General features: G+C 25.3%; 1 protein-coding gene across 1 annotated transcript; it reads right to left on the bottom strand.

Moving 5' to 3' along the window:
• Window positions 1-251: 251 nt before the first annotated feature.
• LOC134836790 (synaptotagmin-4) lies at window positions 252-23449 on the bottom strand. Its single transcript, XM_063852011.1, has 7 exons — window positions 23146-23449; window positions 9833-10305; window positions 9659-9768; window positions 2562-2793; window positions 2383-2497; window positions 2193-2329; window positions 252-2134 (listed from the first exon to the last, which is right to left on the bottom strand). Exons 1-7 carry the CDS (start codon window positions 23198-23200, stop codon window positions 1943-1945), a joined length of 1314 nt encoding a protein of 437 aa, XP_063708081.1. The 5' UTR covers window positions 23201-23449; the 3' UTR covers window positions 252-1942.
• Between the last annotated feature and the right edge of the window lie 159 nt (window positions 23450-23608).

The raw sequence follows: 23608 nt of genomic DNA, 5'->3' as shown, positions 1-23608 counted from the left end.
TAAACTTAACATTTTTTTTAATAAGCAAGGAACAAAATAATTTAAAATTTCTAACATTTTTGTTAAATAATTATTTTTTTTTTATAAAATCTTTGCCAAATATGTAACTTTTCATATTTACAAAATATTGGTTTTTTATTTAGTTATTTTTTTTTTAATAATAAAAAGCATGTTGAATTGTTACCATATTCAGTTCTGTTTATTATTTATTATATTTTAAATATTTTTTATTGCAGTTTTATTAATAATATTTTTTTTCTTATTAAATTAAAAGATTTTCAAAGCACCACAAAATTTTATTTTGTGTATTTTTTTATAAATATTAGGTAATATTTTTCAACTATAAGTCTAATTTGATTCTTTTTTGTTAATAATATAAATACTTGTTTTTATAAAGTATTTATATAGTTTTAAAATAAGTATAATAATATCATCATCTTTGTAAGACGAATTGAGTAAGTAAGTATTAATTTTTTATTTCTTTAATACAACAATCAATATATACGTATGTTTTTTTTACTTCTGTTGTGCGAGTCAATATTCCTACTATTGTTTCACTTATGCTTTGAAATCTGCATTAAAACTTTTTTTTTAATAAAAACTTAAAAAATTTGTATAAAAATTAATTTTTAATTAATAAAATATTTTTTATGTTAATTAAAAATTCTATAATTCAAGGAATTTTTTAATTAAAAAATATAAAATAGTTTTAAAAATAATTTTTAAAAAAAATCCATTAACGGGTGAGTACAATTTCTACAGGCGGGAAATGCGTTTAACAGCACCTTTACATATACAGCTTAACTTCTACTGTTCCTACCTTTTAATATATTTTTATTTTTTTAATTAAAAATTTTTAATATATATGATGAATTAATTATTATGGTTTATATATATTTTTGTAATGTATGTAATAGTGGGTAGAGATTATTTTTTGTCACATTTATGTCTTTTTATAAATATTTCTTTTATTTTTAATTGATATTTTTGAAATAGTTGATATTATTTTTTATTATTTATGGTGTGAGATGAGCAACATTATTAATTTTTAGTATAAATATTGTTATTATGGCTGGTGTGTATGTGTATCAAACTTGACAAATCTCTACAAAAGCGGTAATCGACAAATGTGTTTTTTTTAAAAAAAGATTTTTTTTATCAAGCTCTTATCTTGTTATTATAACTTAATCTTCCTTTTCCCGCAATTTTTGTTTAAACTTTTTTTTATTCTTTTTTATAATATAATATAATAGTTCTTTCTGTTTTTTTCGTAATTCAAGCCTTAACAACTTTTATAAAAGAAAAACTTTCTCTTTCAACTCTTTTCTCATGTTTATGATACAAAATTGCAACCATCTTTCATGCCAAGCTTAATTGCATTTTTTGCTTGAAGGAAAATCTCTTAGTTTCTTAATAAATTTTCCTTATTTTCGCAAATTGTCTCTTGTACACTTTAACGTTTAATATGCATATATGTTGGTTATGTTTCTCTATTATACAACTACATTATATAGAATTTACTACAAATATATATATTGGGGGTTTGGTCGTAGTACAGTGTGTTTCAATAGCATTCTAAAGGGATTTTCTAAGGCTAGGTAATTGAAATAGAAAATTTTTTATAAAAAAAAAAGTAGAAAATATTTTTTGTAATTGGAAACCTTGTTAAAGTTTAAAAAAAATAAAAATATAGTAACACACTGTACCTACAAGCAAGAGTTCTTAAACAATATTTGCATGTAATTTAATAATTTTCATCATTTTTCAGTGTGTAACAATGAAGCAACTTAAACGACCTTAATATTATAATCTCTTTTCTACATCATACATCAACATCATCGTGTGTCTCGTATATTCATTGCATCAGTTTCAACTACTTTTTCATAAATTTTCTCACTACTTAACTTTCCTGCTTTAATTTTTCATCCTTTTTTGTACCTTTTTACTCGCGTAACTTGTGCCAGTCGGCGATTTGACGACGGGGCGAATTGCAAACTTCCTTCCAGTGATTCAAAGCGGAGCCTGTGCCTTTTGGTCCGAGTTCTAATCGTCCGATAACTTCATTTTTGGTTACGCGATCCCAATCCAAGAGCATCAGTTCGAGCGAGACACCATCAAGAGTTGCTCCGGCACCCTAAAAATTGAAGTTTTCGTATTTTCTCATAAAAAAAGGAAAAAAAATCGGTAAGTACCTCTGTTGTGGGAATATCAAAAGCAAAACTCTCATTAAACACCGGACTAAGTGTTCGTTTCTTCACATGAGTCTTTTTCTTTGCAATGCGTTGTCCGTTGTACAAGAGATAGATTTTCACATACGGGTCAGCCAAATCTAAAAAAATCAAGATTTTAATTAAAAAAAAAAAAAAATAATCATTTTCTTACTTGTAATGTCCATTCTAGGTAAATTTCGTGCCTTTAACAAAACAACGGTCAATCTCGCTGCTGCCGGTTGCCAACACAAGCTAATCAGTAATTCACCGCGTCCTTGGGCTTTTATCTAAATCACAGGGGAAAAACAAAAAATTTATGTTTCACGTCATTTTTTGCCGTCTTTTACTCACCTTTAAGCTTCGCGGTTGTATTTCACGACTCAACGCAACTTGTTGGTTCTCAATTTGATGAAGATCGATAGATGACAGGGGACAAACCACTTCGCCAATGACATCGTCTCTCGAATATCTGTCGAAACTGAGGACCACAAAGTGCAAAGACATGCACGATAACTCGTCAAGCGAAAGTCCGTAGAAGGTAAAGTCTTCGTCGTAAATCGGATTTTTTGTGTTGCGAACCACACTGAAAATACAAAAAAAAAAAGGAAAAAAGGTTCAAATTTCGTTTTTGTTCAGATTTCTTTGATAAAAATCTTTTTTTTAATGTAAATATTTTCCTTTTATATATGACCCGTATTCCACAGAGAATTTTTTTTATTTGTACAAAATTCAATTAAAACTCGTTCATTCACGTTTCTTCATTCCAGATGTCGATAATTTCATTTCAAGCCGATAAATCTTAATTTCCTTCAATATCCTCAGGTGTTAATCAAACAAAGTTTATCTCAATTAAATCTTCGAAGAGACGCATGTAAACGACAAATTTCTTGTTTGGAATGTGGGTGGATGAAATTACTGCAAAATGTAACAGAATTTCAAAGTTCAAGGTTGTTCCTTGCAATTTTTTTGGCAAACAAAACAAAGTTTGTTGGTTTTTGTTTGAATGCATCGGAATTCAAAGAAATAAGAGAATAGTACGTAACCGCAAACGAAGGAAATATTTTCCGAAAAATGGGATGAAACACGTGTTGTTACATGACTTTCGAACATGTGTTGGCGGAAATTTTGTTATGAGACGTTTTGAATGACGATTTAATGTAACTTTGAGTATATTTACGTTGTTTGAGAAAACTTTTTGAGAAGTTGAATGAATAAATATCATTGCGAACGTTTTAACGTTCATAAATGGTAATAATTGATAAATTCATAAACATAATTTGTTCAAATTTTTTAAACAAAATGAATTTATGAAGAATGGATTTTATAAAAATTTTGTTTTTAGTGAAAAATTTCAAAAATAATTAATTTTTTGTCGAAAAAAAAATGAAATAAAAAATTATTATATCAAAATTAATAATTAAATTAAATTAAATTTTCAATTGTAATTTAATGAAAAATTTAAAAGCAAACTGCCCTACAATTGAAAGTTTTTTGAGATATTTTTTAAAAATTACATGAAAAATTTCATATTTATTTTAGCGAATATTAAAATTTTAGAATTTTAAAAACTATTAATTTAAAATTGTATGCTAAATGTAATTTTTATTAAAATTTTCTAAATTTTTTAGAATTTCGAGCAATTTTTTCAACAATTAATTTAACAAAATATTTGATCATACGGGAGCAATTATTCCAAAAATTAAAAAAAAAATAAATCTAAAATTTATTAATTTTCATAATTTATAAAAGTTCTGAATTATTTTTATTTCAGAATGTCATATTTTACATCGAAAATTATATTAAGATTTTACAAAAATCTTTTCATTTTGAAAATTTTTTGCACTGTTGAAATCAAAAAATTATGAAAACGTTATAATTCTCTCGTATACACGTACAAATTTACGTACACGCTATAGCGTTCATAATCAAAAAAATTAAGTAATATGAATTTAATTTTCCTGATTCATAATGAAACGATTAATTAATGTTTGAAAAACTTTTTAAAATTAATGAATAAATATTTGCGATTGTAATATTTGATTTTAACAAGAAATTTCTTAAACAAATAATTATGATGTCTTAATTGAAAATGCAAAATAAAATTTAAAAATAATAATAATTTTATATAAATTTTAATAATTAATATTGGATTTATTTTTAATTTAATAATAAATTATTTTAAATTTATTTAATATTTTTTTAATTTAAAAAAAGTAATAAATTTTTTATGGACTTCAGTACTGACGCCAAAATAAATAATAATTTTAAGTAGCATTTTTTTAAAAAAAATTATTTAAATAAAATTATAAAAAAAAATAAATTTATATTAACAAAATTAATAAACTTAAATTATTATTAATATATTATAATTTATATAAATTTTATTTAATTAATTTTAATTTTTTTTATAAATTTAATAAATTATTTATTTTTTTAACTTTAGTATAATTTAATTTATTTTAAATATTTTATTAAATAATAAAAAAAAATTTAATCAAATGGAATTCAATAATACCTAATGCCCAAATAAAATAAAATTTTTAATGAAATATTTATTAAATTAATTAATTAAAATTAAATATGTAATAAAAACTAAAATTTTTTGGGGGAAAAAGTCCATTGTAGTAAATATAAATATTTGTGAAATTTCTATTTTTTTTAATTTGAACATATTTTAAAAAATAATAATTTATTTTAAATTAACAAAAAATTTAAAATTTTTAAAAATCGTTCTTTCTTATTAAAAATTTTAAATAAAAATTCAAATTCTTTTGATATAAATTTCTTCAATAAAGTTCATGAACCTATAAAATAGGAAAACACTCAAATTTCAGGAAGACCAAAACCCATTATTAACCATAATATCCTCTTATCTTTATGTAAATTGTCTCATTTTACCGCATAATTCGATCTCTAATATCAAAATTTTCATCACAACTTCTGCCTTTTTGCAAGCGTTGCGATAATTACTTCATTAATCTTCTCGAATTTCTTCTTTTTATGTAACCTTAACCTTCGTACCTCACAATTAAAACGATCTTTTCTATTTTTACATCGAATTACCTTTCTCTATAATTAACTTAAGTTCTTTATATTATTCACAGAAAGTACATTTATCTACCGTTTTTATTTCGTTACGTTTCTCATTGAAATTCCCACTGAAGTCGTCTCCGCCCAATAAAGTTCATTATCACTGTCAAGGTGATAAAATTAAGTTATTTTCGTTCAAAAAAGGAAAATTTTCCCTCGTTACTGCGATAAAAATAAATTTCATTGAGTGGTTTGTAATGTTGAATAAACAAATTACGCCTAATGATATCGAAAATATTAAATTTTTGAAATATTTGCGCGAGTTAGAGAGCAAAAATATATCAAAATCCATTTTATGGCTGGAAGCAAGATGAGATCGTAATGGAAACAGCACGACATTTTACCTCCAAGGATTTTATTTTATACGCAGTAGAATTTTTATCATTTTAAAATAAGAAAAAGAAATCTTCTTTAGATTTGAAATGGAAATCGAAATGACATTTTCTAACATCTTCTTTACTATTTTTTCTCATTTTACGGCAAAATTGATACTGCTGATAAGTGCCGTTATTACGATGTTTGCGTTGCAATAGAAGAAAATCGCTGTAATTTTTATCATTTCCTCTTCGTACTCTCTTTAAAAGACTTTTTTCAAGGGCATCCAACAACAACAACAATATGCTACGACACAAAATGTCAGAAGTTTTACATCCTTTTGTGTTTTTATGATGAAGAGCATTCCCGTTGTTCGTTTCGTAAGCAAATAGTTTCATTTTATTTTTTTCGTAGAATTTTTTTTTTGCATAATAGCAGAAGTAGTTAGTAATAAATTGCTATTTAGACATGAAGCGGGTTTTGTTGTTACGCTTTGCATGCTGTTTATTATTATTTTTTGCCAGTGAATCATGATCAAAATGAAAAGTTTGCAACAATTCTAAGGGTTCTCTGTGATGATTTTTTATTTTATAAATTTATTTTTCCCATAGAGGAAATTAATTTGAACTTTATGAGGTTTTTTGACGGCGCGTGGCAAATAAATTTAAAAAAAACCAGACGTCTCCACGTGATTTAATGAAAAAGTGCTGAAATGATTTTTTATCGGAAAAATTCGAGGCTGCGGAAACAATAAAATCAAAAGAGGTTTTTTTTATACAAACATTGTTTTTGTATCGCATATACGATTTTTGTTTCATATAAAAAGATTTAAATTACTTTAATATAAAATTGACTTAAAAATTAAAAAACATATTTTAACAGAAAATATTCTAATTAATTATATTTTTTTTTTATTTTATTTTTTTTAAGTTTAATTAAATTTGATTAAGAAAAAATATAAAATGAGTTTCCATCTTAAAAATATTTTTTTTTAAATTAATTTAATTTAATTTGTAATTTTTTTTAATTTATTAATTCAATTTTAATTTTTTTTAAATAATCATTCATTTTAAATTTTTTTTTGCTCAAAATTTTATTTAAAAATTATTAAATCTTTTTTTTTAATTTTTCATATAAGATCTTCACAATCAAGAACCATAAAATAATTTTTTTTAGTCTAAATTTGACTTTTTTAAATGTTTTCCTTAAATCTTCCATAAAATTCCACTTTTTACCTTTTCAAGAGCCTGATTTCACAATTTTTATGACTTTTAAAGAAACACATCGTCATTCAAACCCCCTAAAAGCTCTTTAGTCTCAAACACATGCGACTCTAAAAATTTATTCTTATGATACTTTCAAATATATTCCACTCGTGAAGCGCATAAAATTGTATCACATTGTTCTCCTCTAAAAGACACCTACACTTTTGCTCATTCATGTGAGCATTCTCAACAAAGGATCTTTGTCATGAATGAACTTGAAAAAAATTTCCAACTTTTTATTGAAAGTCCATTGAAGGAACGAAATAAATTAAAAATTAATTTTCTGATATCTTCTTTGGCATCTTTTCTCCAGGTAAGCGTTGTCATGACACAAAAAATGAGCAAAATTGAATGAAATATTATTTTTTGATATCGAAAAATTATTTTTTAAAAAACGAAAAAAATATTGAGTGACAGAAATGCTTGACACGAGTCACGAATATTTACGCCATAAATTAATTTTCGTGGAATTTGTCGTTATCTTCTACCGAGAATCTGTCAGTCAAGCTGAAAAAATAAAAAAATAGCAAAAAATGAAGTATTTTTCAGAAAAAATAAAATAAAATCGCAATTGAGGGCGAGTACAAATCGTCTTTAATGCACTTGTAGCAATAAAAGTGTTATTTAATAACCGGCAAAAAGCATAAATTTCTTCATGTAAAGAATAAATAACAAACATTGGACGTTTATGTGTCTACTTAACGTTTGTTTCTTGATATAATTTATGACTTCTAGTGCGGATTACGAGGGTTTTCGCATAAAAATTCAGCCAACTCGACGCTACGTGGTGTCTTGAGGCACATTCACTCGAATCCAGGGTACAAAATATTGCCGGCTACACAAAAAAGGGGTTGTCGACGATTTTCTTTTTTTTTTCGTGTAGGAGTTTCATTCAAGTCGATTTTTGCGTCGAATTGAAGGCACATCACGCACATTTACCATAAATAAACAAACAAACCCAACCTAAAATAGACATTTTCGACTTCCTAATTTAGAAACATCCGAAAAAATACTCGCAGCATGCGTTCTTCGGCTAAAATTTAGTCATCAACGGCGAATTATCGAGTCCGTCACAAATTAAATACGCATGATCGAAAACCTTCAATTTACATTTGTTTTGACGTTGTGTTTTGATAAGTCGTTGTCATCGTCTTCATCGACGTCGTTGACGAAGTAATTGAATGGAAAACGACAGTTATCTCGGAATTTATCGCTTCTCACATGTTTTCGCAGCAGACAAGGTTCGTACTTGAACAAAAAAAAAGTCATGCTAACAAAAACGTTTTAAAGTCACATTTTTACTGCGAAAACGCACACATGAAATTCATCACATGAAAAACCGCAACGATAAACGTGGAAGGATAAGAGAAAGAAATGTGATGAAGAGCAATGATGTGTTCAAGTTTGTTTGTAATTGCACGTTTGAAGAATTGTTTGAGAAAGGTACAAGTTATGTAAAAAGGTAAGTTTTAAAAGAAATTTTATTTTAGTTCATTCAAAATGTCTTTGAAGTTTATGAATTTTATTATAGAAAATTTTAATTTGAGCATTTGAGAAATTTTGAGTTCTTAAAAGGCACTAAATTGCTTAAAATTTAAAAAAAAAACCGACAAAATTCAGATGAAAAATTGACCCAATGTTAACAAAAATTAAGAAAATTTTATTCTAAAATGTTAAAATTGAACATTCTAAAAACTTTAACACTCCAAAGGGAATTTCAACCCTTAGAGCATTTTTAACTTGATAAAAAAAATTATTTTTCATTTAAAAAGATAAAAAAAATAATTAAATTTAAAAAAAATAATTTTCAATAAATGAATGAAATATATAATAAAATAAAAATGGTTGAATATTTAAAAAAAATATATTTTTTTACTATTTTTATGAAATTAAAATTTAAAAACATAAATTATTTTTTTTACTTTAGATGAAAAATATTTTTATAAAAAAAAATAGGGTTGTTCAAATTGATTATTTTATTTATTTAGGTACACTTTCAAAAATAAATGTTCAAACTGTTATTTATTATTTATCAAAAATAAATTAAGGAAGAAATTTTGTGACTTAAAGCTCTTAAAATTAAACAAAATTTTATTATCAAAAGCAAAAATTTATAAAAATATGATAAAATTTAATTTTTTACAATTATTTTGTCTCTTATTGGGGCATTTACTCATTTTTTTTTTTTTGTAAATTTTCTACAATTTTGTATTTAAGTTCATTAAGTTTAAATTCAATTGCTCAAAATAATTTTTTGAATTAAAAAAATAAATTAAATGGTAAATTTTTTAGAAAATTGACTTGAAAATGGTGAAAATTTCTTTTAAATTTAACTCTGAACGAATAAAGGAAAAATTGAAAGCCATTTTTTTCAAAAAATTTTCTTCGAAAAAGATTTTTAGGACAAAAAATATAACTTTACGACAAATATTGACTTATGAAGTCAAAAAAATGATAAACATTTAACTAATTTATCATTGAAAATTAAAGTTCAATGATTAGAAGTAAAAATTTATCCTTAATTGATGAGAATTTTTTAAAATTGATCAAAAACAAAAATTATAAATTAATTATTTTTCTTAATTTTTAATTTAATAATTATTTTTTAATTAATTAATTTTAGTTTGAATTATTTTTATTTTTTTTTTTAAATATTTGTATAAAAAATTTTACTACATAATGATAAATTTCAACAAAAAACTTCCATTAACCTATTCGAAAATCATTCAAAAACACCTCAAAATCCATCACTGAACACAAAATCAAGCATCAACTTACCGAGTTTTCACTTTGTGTTGCTTCTCCGGCAAAAGTTGCAGCTTGACATACGGATCCAATGCTCCTTGTGTTTTGCCATTCGAACCTTCAACGCCATTACGATCCGGATTCTACAACAAAAAAAAAGTCATAAATCACCCGAAACAAGCAAAAAAAATGCAAAATTTCCTTTACCGGTTGCTTTTGCAATCCCCGACAACGCACCACAGAAACCGTAATTGCATTCCGCTCCGTCAAGTAACGCAACTTGAACACAATTGTTCCCAATTTTCCCGTGTCCTCGTTGTTGCACGTCATTTCGTCAAGTGTATCGGGCTCGCTGCTCGTGCCATTTATCACGTGTTTCGGTATCGTTTCGTGCTCCTCGCTGTACTTGATGGTATTTTGCATCGTTTGGATCTGCTGTTCGGGCGGCGACAAATGACCGGGCGGCAATTTAATTGTCGTGGGCGATGGCGAATTTTTCTTCAGGTATTGCGGCGGTTGTCCACTCGGGCTACGAACTGCTTTGGGAGGGCGCGGTGCTTGGAAGGGAAACGCCGCTTCGTGATTCATCTTTTTGTTCTGTCTTCGCAAGCGACGTGCGCAAAAACATGCCGAAACTGCGAGAATTGCTGCAGCTGTGAGACCCAAAACGGCGGGAATAACTGAAAAGAAATTAAGAAAAGGTTAGAAATAATTCATTTTTATTGCTGGAGACTGCGTCTTTTGACAATTTTCATAGGAAAAAACTTTTTTTTTTTCTTTTTAGATAAATTACTGACGCAGACACAAGGACTTGAATGTTTAATGAGACAAACACGCAAGAAACTACTCCATGTGTCGAATATCTCCCGGGCTTTATTACGGAACAACAACATGTGAGAAGAGGAGAAAAGACGGAGTAATCATATTAAATGGCATCAACCAGGCAATTTATGTGATGAGGAATTGTCTGTGTGGGAGTTTTGACGTTACGCAAAGCTTCTTTTCTTTACACAAGTCATTTCCACGAACAAATTCATCTTCTTAGTTAGAGAAGAAAAATTGCGATTCAATTGATAGCGAAAAAAATCAACAACAAAAAAACGTTCATGCGCCATAAACTTGCGGCAATTCGTTTTAAAATCACTGCCACATCAATTCAATCGATTTCGCACTAATGGAGATCCATTTTTCAATCGTTCGCTAAAATGTTTGTTCTTCATCTTCGTCACGAACGACGAAAGTTTGCTCGAAAAATCCACAAAAAGGACGTTTTTGACACTTTTTAAATTGAATTTAACCGAAAATGTCCCAAAAAGGTGAGTAAAAAATTTTTTTTTAATGATTAATGAATAAAAAATTCCTTTAATCCACAGATTTTTGACAATTTTGAACCTTTTTTTGGTAATAAATCACTTTGGACCTGACCTACCTTCCGTTTTTTCCATTGAATTAAGTGTTAATGTCACATTTTCTTATCTTTATCACCTTTTTTCGTTAAATATTTACCGGTTACATCAATATTGATTTTTCCCAATGGTTCTTTTAATGACCCTTTTAATCATGTTCAAACGAAAAACGACTGCCAAGCGCAGTGAAGCAATTTTCTCTTCCAAAAAAAAAACAGTAATAATGGATCGTAACACTTTTTTATGTTTTTTAGGTAGTTTGTCATCCGCAGTTGTTTCAAAAGAACTTCATTCAACGAACGTTCACGAAGCATGGTTGAAGAAATTGTAATCTACATGCAACGAAGGACGGAAAATGTTTGAAAAGAAATAAAATAAAAATCGATTGCAGTTTTTTTTCCATTATTTTGTACAGTTTTTCTTTTACCGGTAGCAGAGAGGTATATCTTTTACACACCATTGACTTCTGTTCAGTGTCTGTTTGTATTTTATGACTCACTAAAGTACAATTTTCGTTCAAAGTAGGTGACATGGCAGGACGACAAATTTTGTGCATGTCCTGAAAATCTAATCTTCGTTTAAATTTGAAAAAAGGAAAAAAAAGAAATAATAAATTGTCAAGTGATGTTGTTGAATTATGCATGCCAGGCAAGAAAATGGTGACAGTAGAAGAAGAAGAGCAACTTTTGGCAAAGTATGTTTAACATATGTTTATACGTAAGTGACATACTTTAATATTAATAATAATTTGTGAGAAGAAAAGTGACATTATTATCAAATTTAGGATGACTCGAAATTATTTTTTGATGAATTTCATGGCTTAAAATTCTCAAAAGCATTTATTTTGTTTTTTTATAGAAAAAAAATATTACATAATTATTTTTTTATAAAAAAAAAATTTTTTTTCTTATGATTTTTTTTTAAAAAAATAATATAATATATTTAAAAATAATATTTATAAAAATATTTTTAAAATTTTTTTTATCTAAAAAATTAATAATTTTTTTTATTATGAAAAAAATAAATTTTATTAAATTTTTTTAAAATTAAAATTAATTAATTTTTTTTAAATTTAAAATTTTTTTAATTTTAATTAATTAATATAAATTTTATTTATTTAAATTAAATTTTTTCAATAATTTTTTTAAAATTTTAAAAATTTATTGAAATTTAAAAAAAAAATTAATATAATATTAAATTATTTAAGATTTATATTTATATTTAAGATTTATAAACTTAGCTTTTATTTTGTAAAAAAATTAAAAATTATACATGAAGCTTAAAAAAGTTAAAAAAATGAAATTTTATTTTAAAATTTGTAAAAAAATATTTTTTTAATCAATTTTTTAATCTTACTTCAATCACAAAAAATCATAAGTTTTAGGTAAAATTTTTAAAATTTTCTTTAAAATATAAAAATTCAGAAAATTACTTTAAAAAATATTTTTTAAGAATTTTCGAACATTAATTTCCAATTTTAATTTTTTTTAATTTTTATTTAAATTTAGTCACCCTCATCTTTGATAAGTGCTCTGTCAGTCAAATGCCATAATTTCATTGTTCTCAAAAAAATATTGTTCAGGTAAGCAGTTTATTTCATTCTTTGGCAGAATATTCGATAGTCCTCCCACAAACCATTAAAAAGCATCTCTTAACCCACTTGGATTCAATTCAACAACACGTTCCAGGAATCCTTCGCAAAATGATGATTGAAAACATCTCTCGAACACAAAATTACCTGCAAGTCATTCAAGCAGTTCACTGATATCCGTTGTGCATCGTTTGCATGTGGGATTCACGCTTATTGAATAAACAATGAACTCTGGAATGACTAAAAAGGCAAAATTGCGAGGTAACAATGCTTTTTTTATTATTATTTATAGCAAAATATCACGTAGCAATTTTCTTTCTCTTTCAGCTCGAGTCAACAAACGCGTGTTCCGAAAGTGATTTATCTCGATGTTGAACAAAAATTTAGATTTTTTGCAACCAACCGCCTCCATTTTCATGCTCATCATTAATTGTATTACCACGAAACAAGCGATAATTAAAATCTGCGTAATTAGAAGGTCCCGCAGCGAGTGCACATTGCATTCAAAAACAGATAAATCCTAATCAAATTAATTCATTGTTCAATTGACGCACAACACACAAAATGAATATTTGACGCAACAATTTAATTTTAATTATTAATTTTGAGCACACAATGGAGAGATATCACAAATTTGGTCTCGTTCGCAGTCATCAAAGAGAAATCGCATTCCGAGAAAGCATCTTTTTTGAGTTAATTACCATTACTCATTCATGATCCCGTTGAATTGCCATTAGCTTAATGAATTGAAATAAACTTACGGTTCTGAGTTAATTAATTTGTCGAAAGAGGATGAATGTGGGTGTGAAAAAACATTTTTCTGGCATCTTTTTTGTGCCTGAAGTGAATGTAGGATCAGCAGATGAATGAAAAACGATCGAAAAAGAGGAATTTCTTTGAAAAAAAGTTTGTTAGACATCAAAGAAGAGCTTGTCTTGGTGATGATTGCTTATTATGTCATGAGTATAAAATGTTCCATGATGAGAAAATCGTTCAAGAAACAATTAACACTCATAAAAAACGAAAATTTTTGATCTATAAAAAATTTTTCTTGGAATTTTTTGAAATATTTCATGCTAATTTAGACAAAAATGAGTTAAAAATAACTTCAAAAGTAATTTTTTCATCAATTTTCATTGAATAAATTAATAAAGGACAAAAAACGTCCTTGTTCATGGCAAAACACGAGTAACATCATTTCAAATCCAGAACAAAACTTGGCAGGACATGAAATCAATTAAGTGCACAGAGTGATGGAAAGAGTGTGTGTCCTAATTTACTAACACAACAAAAACACACTTTGCCGCAAAACATGAAAAAAGGCGAACAAAACGTGCAGTAAATGCTAACAAAATGCTTTAATTGTTTATTAAGGTAGGCAAAACGGAGGTTTGAGTCAATAGAGAAGTGAAACACGGAAATTGCATTTATTTGAACAGAAGGTGTCAGTTTCCGCGTTAATTTTTTTTTTAAATATTTGAATCATATGGGTTGAAAAGAGGTAAATTTTGGTCCTTGAAAGATAATTTTTTAAAAATTTATCTTAAAATTGAATAAAAATTTAATTTAATAAAAAAATTAAAATTAAATAAAAGAAAATAAAAAATCGTTAAAAAAAATTAATAAAATTTTTTTATTAAAATACAAAATTGAAAAATTAAATTTTTTAATTAAATATAAAAAAAAATTTTTTTTTAAATTTATTTGAAATTTTCTAAAAAAAATTAAAAATATTAAAAAATTAAAATTTATATTTGAAATGTAAATTTTTATTTTTTAGCAAAAATTTAATCAAAATTATTTTTTAAAAATATTTTATAAATTTATATAATTAAATATTTAATTTTTTATTTAAATTTATTTTTTTACAACTTTTTAATTCATTTAATTTTTTTTTTTATTTTATGTAAATCATTTTTTTTTTAAATTATAACTAAATAATTTTTTAAATTTTTTGATTCAGTTCAAAAAAATTTTGAAAGCTGAGAAAAAAATTAAAAATTAATTTCCGTAATTTTTTTTTAATTTTAAAATTTTTAGTGACCAAAAAAATGATTTCTCGTGTTAAAGTTTTAATTTATTTTAATTAATTAAATAATTAATTTTAAATAAATTTAATTCGAAAAAATTAAATTAATTAATTTACTTAAATTTAGTAAAATTTAATTTATTAAAAAAAATACAGCAGAATATTAAAAATTAACTCATTTTCAATCCCCACAGTAAAATGCAAAATGTAACTGAAAACTATCCAGACACGTTTCGCATTTTATTGAACAATGTCTGAACTTTTTTTTTTTTGTATTAAAAAGAATGTTCAAAGTAAAAAGTCTGCACGCGTTCGAAGTAAAACAAAAACGTAAATATTTATTTATACAAATTACTTTTTTTTCTTTTCTTACAGCTTTCAGTTGGTGAGTAAGCAACGAGGACGACAACGAAACATTTCACATTTAAATATTATAATTTAAACAATCCTTTTTATTACAACACAAGTCACTTACTTACTGAATGAACTTCGTATAAAAAAGCAGTAAATGTAAAATTTTTGAATATTTTCCTGATTTATGGTTACCAAATGTGGTCTGCATCGAAAACGAGTGTTTCATAAAACATTAAATTTTTGTGAGTTTGACCAGAATTCAATGAAAACCAAAAAATTCATGTAAAAATTTGGAATGCGACCTGAATGAAGGTCACCAAAAAGAGGATTGAACGAATAAGAGCCATCATATGTGAGTGAAATTGATACTTTTTTTTACCGCACTTTACGCTTGAAAAAGCTTTTAGAGTGGAATTTATATTATTCGCGTGTAAAAATGGCAGGAATTTATCTGTCGCTTTGCCTTGATGGAAGAGAAAAACGAAGGAATCTGAGAAATTTTCAATAGATCCAAGTATAAAATGACAAAAAAGTATCGAACATGTAAATTTTCCATTAAAATTCACCTTGAACCTTACACACAAAAGTCTCTAGAGCACTCTTTCAGCTTGTATTATTTACAAAGGATCAACAAAAAATACCCAAAAAGAAATTGAGAAGCAATATAACTGTAAATCTGTCAAAAAAGAAGAAAAAATGGGAGAAAAAACTTTCCATGCAGGAAAATTTATCGTTTCGTAGTTTTCTTAGAAGAAAATTCGAAGGAATTATCATTATTTATTTTGTCTAGCGTATCTCCCGAATATTTTTATTGCAAAAAAAACAAACAAAAAAACAACAGACTTTACATTGTATTGCACATTTTTTTGTTCACCTTTAATTCTTACATGCCTCGGAGCTATTTTTGTGCTTTTTCAACTCTTAGGAGACGTCGTTCCATTATTTTCTGCTCATCATAATAACAATAATATAAGATAAAGAAAATTAAAAAAGTTTTCAAATTTGTGGAATAGGAGCATAAATAAAGTATTTTTATCGCGTTCATCAGCCAGAGACAATAATGTCATGGAAACGAAGCCAAGATTAAATAAATTTAGAAAAAATAAAAATATACAACGAGTTTAAAATAAAATAGAAAGAAATGAATGAAAATAATCCGTAATTCACCTGCTATGATAAACAGAAGTTTATTTATAGAGCGCGTCTCTTGCTTTGATGTCGGTTTACTTTTGAAAATGGGTTGTAAATTTATTTATTCAAACGATGTGAGAGAGAGAAAATATTTCTAGATAAAATCTCTGAATGGAATTACAGAAAAGCGTGTGGTTGTGTTGCGTCAGAGCAGATTTTCTCAGAGAAATTGTCAAACGGGATTTTTATTACAATTGCATGAAAAATGTCATGTGTCACAGAATTTCAGACGAAACCCTTAATTTTACCATTAAAACCCCTTTAACGCAAACACTCGAGCGGTTACGGGCTTACAGCTATTTAATAAGGGCAGAACAATAATTTAAATTTTTTTCGATTTCTTTCTAATTGAAATTTTTTGAGTTATATTTTATGTCATGTATCCAAATAATTTAAAAGATTTTAAATTTTTGATATTTTATTTTTCTTTTTCATTATTTTTTATTTTTATTTAATTTTATATTTTTTTTTTAATTTTTATTTTTTATTTATTCATTTATTTTTTTTTATTTTTTTTATAAAAAAAATTTTAATTTTTTTTTTTTTTTTTTTTTTTTTTAATAAAATTTTCAGAAGTATTTAAAAAGCCAAAAACTCAACTTTCAGTTTACTTTCAACTAATTTTTATGCAAAAATTATAAATATATAATTTTTTTGATAATTTTAAATGAAAAATCTTTAAATTCGTCATTAATTTTTCAAAATTTTTGTAAAAAACTGTAAAAATTTTGTAAAATGATTTTTATTATTTTTTTTTTTTAATTTTCGTGAGAAAATTCAATTTTTATTAGTTTTTCAACAGATTTCTTTTTTAATATTTTATAGGGTAAAATTTTATTTTTTTGTATCGGCCTAACATTTATGATGATGATGATGATGACAATGGCATTAAAAGTAGCGTAGGCAGCAGCACAAACAAAACAAATGAGACTGAGTGACTTTTCCTCTCTCACTCTCATCAAAGGATGGATGAAATACTTTGCGGCTTGAGGTAATTTATAAAGCAATTTAGGACGTTCTTTGAATGAATGTCAGAAAAAAAAAATGTCGCGCTTGAGCCAAAAAAAGGTTGATTAATTCTCGACGGAAACTTTTACAAGGGTAAAGTTGTTTGTTTTAGCGAAATTTTTATCATTTTTGTGTGTGCATTGAGCAACTTTGAAAGAAAAAAATATTAATTATGGATGCCTCATGCCTGTTTAGTTAGCACGAAGAAAAGTCTCTGGGGAATAACGAGGTTGCTTACATTAATTATTAATGAATAAATATTTTTTGCTTGCACGTCGATAGACAAAAAAAAATAGGTTTCAAGGGCAATCACCTCTCATTATTTAAGGATTATCGCCTGAAACTTTTTTTCCGTTATTTGTTTTGACATATTGAATGATCGTTTTGGGATGATTGATTATCAAGAGAAAAATTGGTCCGTGAAAAAAAAATATTTTGCAGTTTTTTAGAACAATTTTTTATTAAATTTATAAAATTATTTTGCTAAAAAAATATTTTGTATAAAATTATTCAAAATAAAATATTTAAATAAATTTTTAAATTGAAATTCAAAATTTGATGAAAATATTTTAAAAGTTAATTCCAGTGAGTTCATGGAATTTTTTTTTTAATATGAAAATTTAACAATTTTTTTTAAATCTGAATTTTTATTATAATTTTACGAAATTTTCAGATTAAAATTATTATTAAAAAATTTAATTATTTAATAAAGTTAGAATTAAAATTTTATAAAAAAATTTGACAACTGTCAAATTTTCTGGGTATCAAAAATTTTCTAATAATTAAAAAAAAAATTAAAATTGATTTTTCTCTTAAAAATACAAATTTTACTCATAAATCTGACAAAAAATATTTGAAATATCATGAAAATGCATCCTTTTCTAAAACAATTTTCCCATTTATGTCGCACAATGAATCATTTAAGCCGAAGCTGCACAAGTGATATTACATTCCATTCCCACATAATTATTTTAATTAACAAACCAGATGCACGAGCAACACACTTTTCTCGTCTCTCTCCGTATTTTCCCTTCGTTTCGTTGCGAGATCAACATTCAAGCATGAGCACTTTTGCAACAAAGCGAATAATTTCCACTGTTAACCTGAACCCATTAAATTTAATTTAGCAGAACAACATTTGTTTGATCGCACAACAACACAAAACCACATTCGCATGGTTTTTAGGAGTACTCGAATTAATTGTTGAAAAATTTATTGCACTCGTGTCGCGAAAATCGGATTTTCGCATGCAAAATAACCAAAAATAGAAATGTTTTTCCGGTTACAAGTCGCCATAATGAGTGTGGTTATCAGAAGTTTCGTTGTTTGTACATCGCTTGAGGAGATTTTCTGCATGAAAAGAACGCGCGACAAGCAATTTGTCTGTAATTTGTTGCAAAATGTCGTACATTATGATAATCTACCGTGTTACATTCGAGAAAAATTGTGATAAAAACACATTTTTCTGCTCTTACGTTAGTCTTTGTTAAGAAAAATCTTTAGAAAAAAATGAAATTTATGACAACGTGATCCTGAACTCGGTCAAAAATGGAGTTTAAATGCGTCAGAAAAATTTTTTCTTCGGTTTTCTACGTTTTTAGTTGAACGCAATAGACATAAAAGCCTAAATTCTTTCTTAGAAACATTCAAAAACAGACGAAAAATTTATTTTTAGCGCATTTTTCTGCGGAACCAAAATTTTCCTTTGTTAAGACGTATTTTTTCTCAGATAAGATCTTTCTCCATTCATCATCATTTGTGTTTGCCAGCATGAAAAATTTATTTTTAGAAAATTTTTCCCGGCAGCAACGAAAATTCCAATCAAACGAAGGCAAAAACATCTCAATTTAAAGTCTACTTATGCAAATTAATTATCCCAGGTGACTAATTTTTAGAGGAATTTTCCGTGTTTGGCTGTAATACGAGTCATTGCCGCGTTTTTAATGAAGAAATACGGGCAATTAATTTTTGGTTTGTTAATTTTTGTGAACGTTTTATGCGATTTGAATGAAAATTTTTCGTTTTTTTTTTTAATTTTCGGGAATTTTTTTTTTTATTTTGGTTTATTGACATGTTTTTTATTTATTGAAAAAATTAAAAAAAATATTAATTTTTTAATTAATTATATTAAATTTATTCAAATAATTAATTTTAATAAATATTAAAAATTTTTTTTTAAAATTTAATAGATTTTTTTTTGAATAATAATTAATATTATTTTTTTTTTTTATCAATTTTTTAATATTTAAATTTTATTAAATAAAAAAAAATAAATAAATAAAAAAAATATTTTATTTCATTAATTAATGTTTTCTTTTTATTTTTAGTTTAAAATAAATAAAAAAATTTAATTTAATTTATATTAAAATTAAATAAAAAAATCTTTTAATTTAAATAAAAAAAAAAAATGTTAAACTTTCGATTACAATCAAATTAAAACATTTTAAGCTCTTAAATTCATTTCCAATTCTTTTTTTCCTATAAAATTTAACAAGATTTTGTCTTAAAAAACAAGAAACAATGCCGCATTTTTTCATTTCACCAGATTAAACTTTCATCCTTTTCATCATCGTCTCTGCTTGAATCCATCTAATTTGAATATTTAGATCGCTACAAATAATTTTCTTGAACATTTCCATGCGCAAAACTGTTTCAATCAGTAATGAGTTCAAATGAAATCAAATTTTCTCAACAAATTTTATAAATACGAAAGAAATTCGAGAATTATTTATAATAAATTGATGAAAAAAAAAGTTTTTCTTTTATAGAAGTTGATGAATGGAAAAAATTTCAAAAAAAAAAATTGCACACCTGAATTCATTCATTTATTCGAGGAAAAAGTTTATTGTTGTAAATTTATGTGTTTTACATTGTTCTACGTCGAGACAATAATTTTGCTTTAAAATTTAATTGAAATTCCTTTGTGAATAAAAGTTCGACCAACGAACCAACTGAGCAACAGAACAATTGATATTCATTAAAATTTTGAACAAAATGTCGCCTACAGTAAAATATTCGACTTCATGGAACCGAAAAATAATATCTCCTTACGTATCTCCAAGTAGGCATCAGACTGGCTAGCCAATATTGTGACTCAGCTATACATGTAAGTAGAGTATTAAATTACGTACAAACAACGTCATTTATATTGATTTTTCGATATTTTTCTCCTTTTTGTAGCTCGACTATTTACAATTGTTCTCTCTGGTTCAATGCAATGCGCCCGGCATGCAATCACATTTCAGCTCATGAATTTTAAATATTTTGTTATTTGCTCGAAGAAAATTACATGGAATCATTTTGCGTCTTGGCACCAGGTGCTGTGATTTGCATTAGAAAATTTAAACAAATTATGGGAGAGAGCTTAAAGTACTCAGAAAAAGCAAAATTAATGAGATATTTAGTCAATAAATTATTTGTAGGCTTATAAAGTAATTAATATTTTCCGTCATTATGTAAGCCAATCGGCATCACATCTCAAAATTATTCGGTAATTATAATTACTATTGAGAGTAACGACCTTAATGATGATGACATTGACGTTTATTTCAGCCAAAAACCTTGAAAATTGATCTGACAATGTTTTTTCTGCTTCATTTTTTCTCGTAATGAGCGAATTCTTGTCTAGTCATGTCACAAAAAAGAGCATTAGCAACAAAAGCAATCATGTCATAATACATAATAGGAAAATCGATCCTCCGACGAGAAGATGAAAAAGGAAAAATATTTACGAGAAAATAATAAAAATAATAATCATCGTCGTTGAATTGCGAAAAACTGCTGAATCGGCGGGAGATTTGAGAAGACAATAAATTTTCACAACGCAAAAAATAAGAATTTTATATTCATCAGAAATAAAAACAAGGAAAAAATGTATAATTTTGTAGTTAATATAATTAAATCCTTTGAATGAATTTTCACTCGAGAAAATGTTGATAAACAATTTGACGCACGACGAAGATGAGAATAAGTTATGAAAATATTTATAGTGATATTTTTTTTTGTAGAAAGAATCTGAGTGGCTTGGAGATCTTTAATTAATTTAATTCTGCTATTCAAAACAACTTTTATATCCTTCAGACGTTCTTCAACTTTGTTTATAACGGATTTATGCAAATTTATGTTGTGACAAATGTCTGTCTGAAGAGATATTTTCATAACAAAGCGAATAATTTTGTTTTTTTTTTATATTTAAAATTAAGTTTAATTTTTTAAAAAAAATATACAAAGATAAAAAGTCAAAAAATTTATTAATACTTAAATTAATTTAATTAATAAATTTTAATATTATTGAATTTTTTTCAATCAAACCATAAATTTTATAGAAAAATTAAATAATAATAAAAAAATATCAATATTTAATATTTATAAACAATAAAAATATTTTTTTCATCATTCTTGTGTTAGTATTAAATATTTTTAAATTATTTTTTATTAAAAATATATTTATACATATATGATAATAAATTATTTAAAAAAATTATTTTATATGATTTTAAAAAAATGTTAAAATCATTTCATAATATTTAAAAAAAGCGGCCAAATTTTAATGATTTATATTTTTTTTTTTATTTTTTTGATTTTTTATTTTTTTTTTTATTATTTTTATTATTTTTTATTATTATTTTTTATTTTTTTTTTTTTTTTTATTAAAATTAATTTTTTTATATATTGAAGCAAAAAAATAATATGTAAAAAATTCATTAACTTTTTTAAATAATTGTTCTTTAAATCCTTATTCATAAAAAAAAACTTTTTTTCAAAGAAAAAAAATAAATAATATTTAATAAAAATAAATAAATAATATAAATAACAAGAACAACATTTTTTTAAATATTTTATAAAAATTTATATTTTCATGAATTTTTAATAAATTATTTGACCAGCTATTACATATTTTATAAAAATTTTCCTTCATCAAACATTGACATTGACACTCTTCGGAATACGCTTACTCCTCCAACGCGTCATTTGCATAAACTTTTTCTATTTACTATACTATTTATTTTATAATAATGAAAAGCTATATACCCGCTCTTATTGGATTCGACTCGTTATGACATTGTATTATATTTACATCAATAAAATTACAAAACGACAACAATAAACAAAAGTTTTGCAAATAATTTTAATCTCTTACGTAATTAATAGCTTTGCTAATAATATTATTTACTTTTATAATAAAATAAAACTTTTTTACGGTTTTATTTAATTTATAGTAAAAAATATTTTAGAGAATAAATAAATAAATATAAAAAATCCATAAAAAAATAATTTCTTGTCAATCATCTTTCAGTCAATTTAAGAATTTTGATTGATTTATCCCAAAACGGATCAATTTCCGGATCCTAAATAAGCAAAATCCTCAGTAAACAAATAATAAGTAATAATAAAGTAACAAGCAATCAAAAACTTATTAACGTTGTCAAAGACATTAAAAAAACATAATTTAATTTAGCTCTCACATCAATGTCGCACACAAAATAAAGTCGAACATTTATTGATAAAATTGTTTATTTAGACAAGTCTAATTTAATTGACGTAAATTGTCACACAATTATATCAAATTAATTGAATTTTTATTTGCGTGTTTTTTTTCTTTGACGAAGCAAAATAATTAAATTTAAAAAAAAAAATTTTATCTCGAAATGTGATAAAAAAAAAAATCTGAAAATGTATTAAAATATATTAAAATCATGCTCAGAATAAAAAATGTTCATTGTTTGTATCTGAATGACGTTTATGTGCTTCCCCCACACATTACAAAAAATTCTCATTCGTACGCAAAAAAAAACAGCAAGTTTAACATAAGGATTAACGGATCGGATTTTTCTACGAAATATGTGCAAAAAGAATGATTAATAGCGATAAGTTATGTCATTATTAGCACGCAGTATCCTCTTTTTTATGCTGATTGAAATTTTTCGCGTTAGATACTTGCCTGTTTCCCATGCAGAGTAATCCATTGTGTCAGTAGATGGGCCTGTGTCGCCCATTTTGCTTAGTATTTTAAAATGATATAGCTGATTATTTTTCTGTTTTGCAGCACCACGACTTGAAAACAAGAATTTGTTCTCCACTTCTATTTGTGTTTTTCGCAATTTTTTTTATTTTTCTAATTTATTTTAATTAATTTTCTTCTTTATTTTAATTTTTTTCGATATTTTGCGTCACTTTTTTCACTGCAATATTGTTATTTTAATATTTATTATTTTTTTTAGGATGCAAAACAACCCGTCGATGTTAAAATTTCTACGTTTTCTACAAAACTGGTCAATAATAATGTTGATGGTATGGATATTACCGAGTGTCGAGCAACTGTCAAAAGTGGGAAATCAATATCTGAGGAACATGCGCGATAAAATGATTACCATGGGATGCGGTTACAAAGCGTAAAAGGATTC

The sequence above is a fragment of the Culicoides brevitarsis genome, chromosome 1 (assembly GCF_036172545.1).
Source record: "Culicoides brevitarsis isolate CSIRO-B50_1 chromosome 1, AGI_CSIRO_Cbre_v1, whole genome shotgun sequence".
Lineage (NCBI taxonomy): Eukaryota > Metazoa > Arthropoda > Insecta > Diptera > Ceratopogonidae > Culicoides > Culicoides brevitarsis.
This window is presented reverse-complemented; position numbering and strand designations above follow the sequence as displayed.

Coding starts and splice junctions, on each gene's coding strand:
- LOC134836790 (XM_063852011.1), bottom strand. CDS start 23,200: ATGGGCGACACAGGCCCATCTACTGACACAATGGATTACTCTGCATGG. Junction 10,306..23,145: donor TTACTCTGCATGGGAAACAG/GCAAGTATCTAA, acceptor ATTTCTTTTCAG/TTATTCCCGCCGTTTTGGGT. Junction 2,794..9,658: donor CAACACAAAGTGAAAACTCG/GTAAGTTGATGC, acceptor TTGTATTTTCAG/TGTGGTTCGCAACACAAAAA.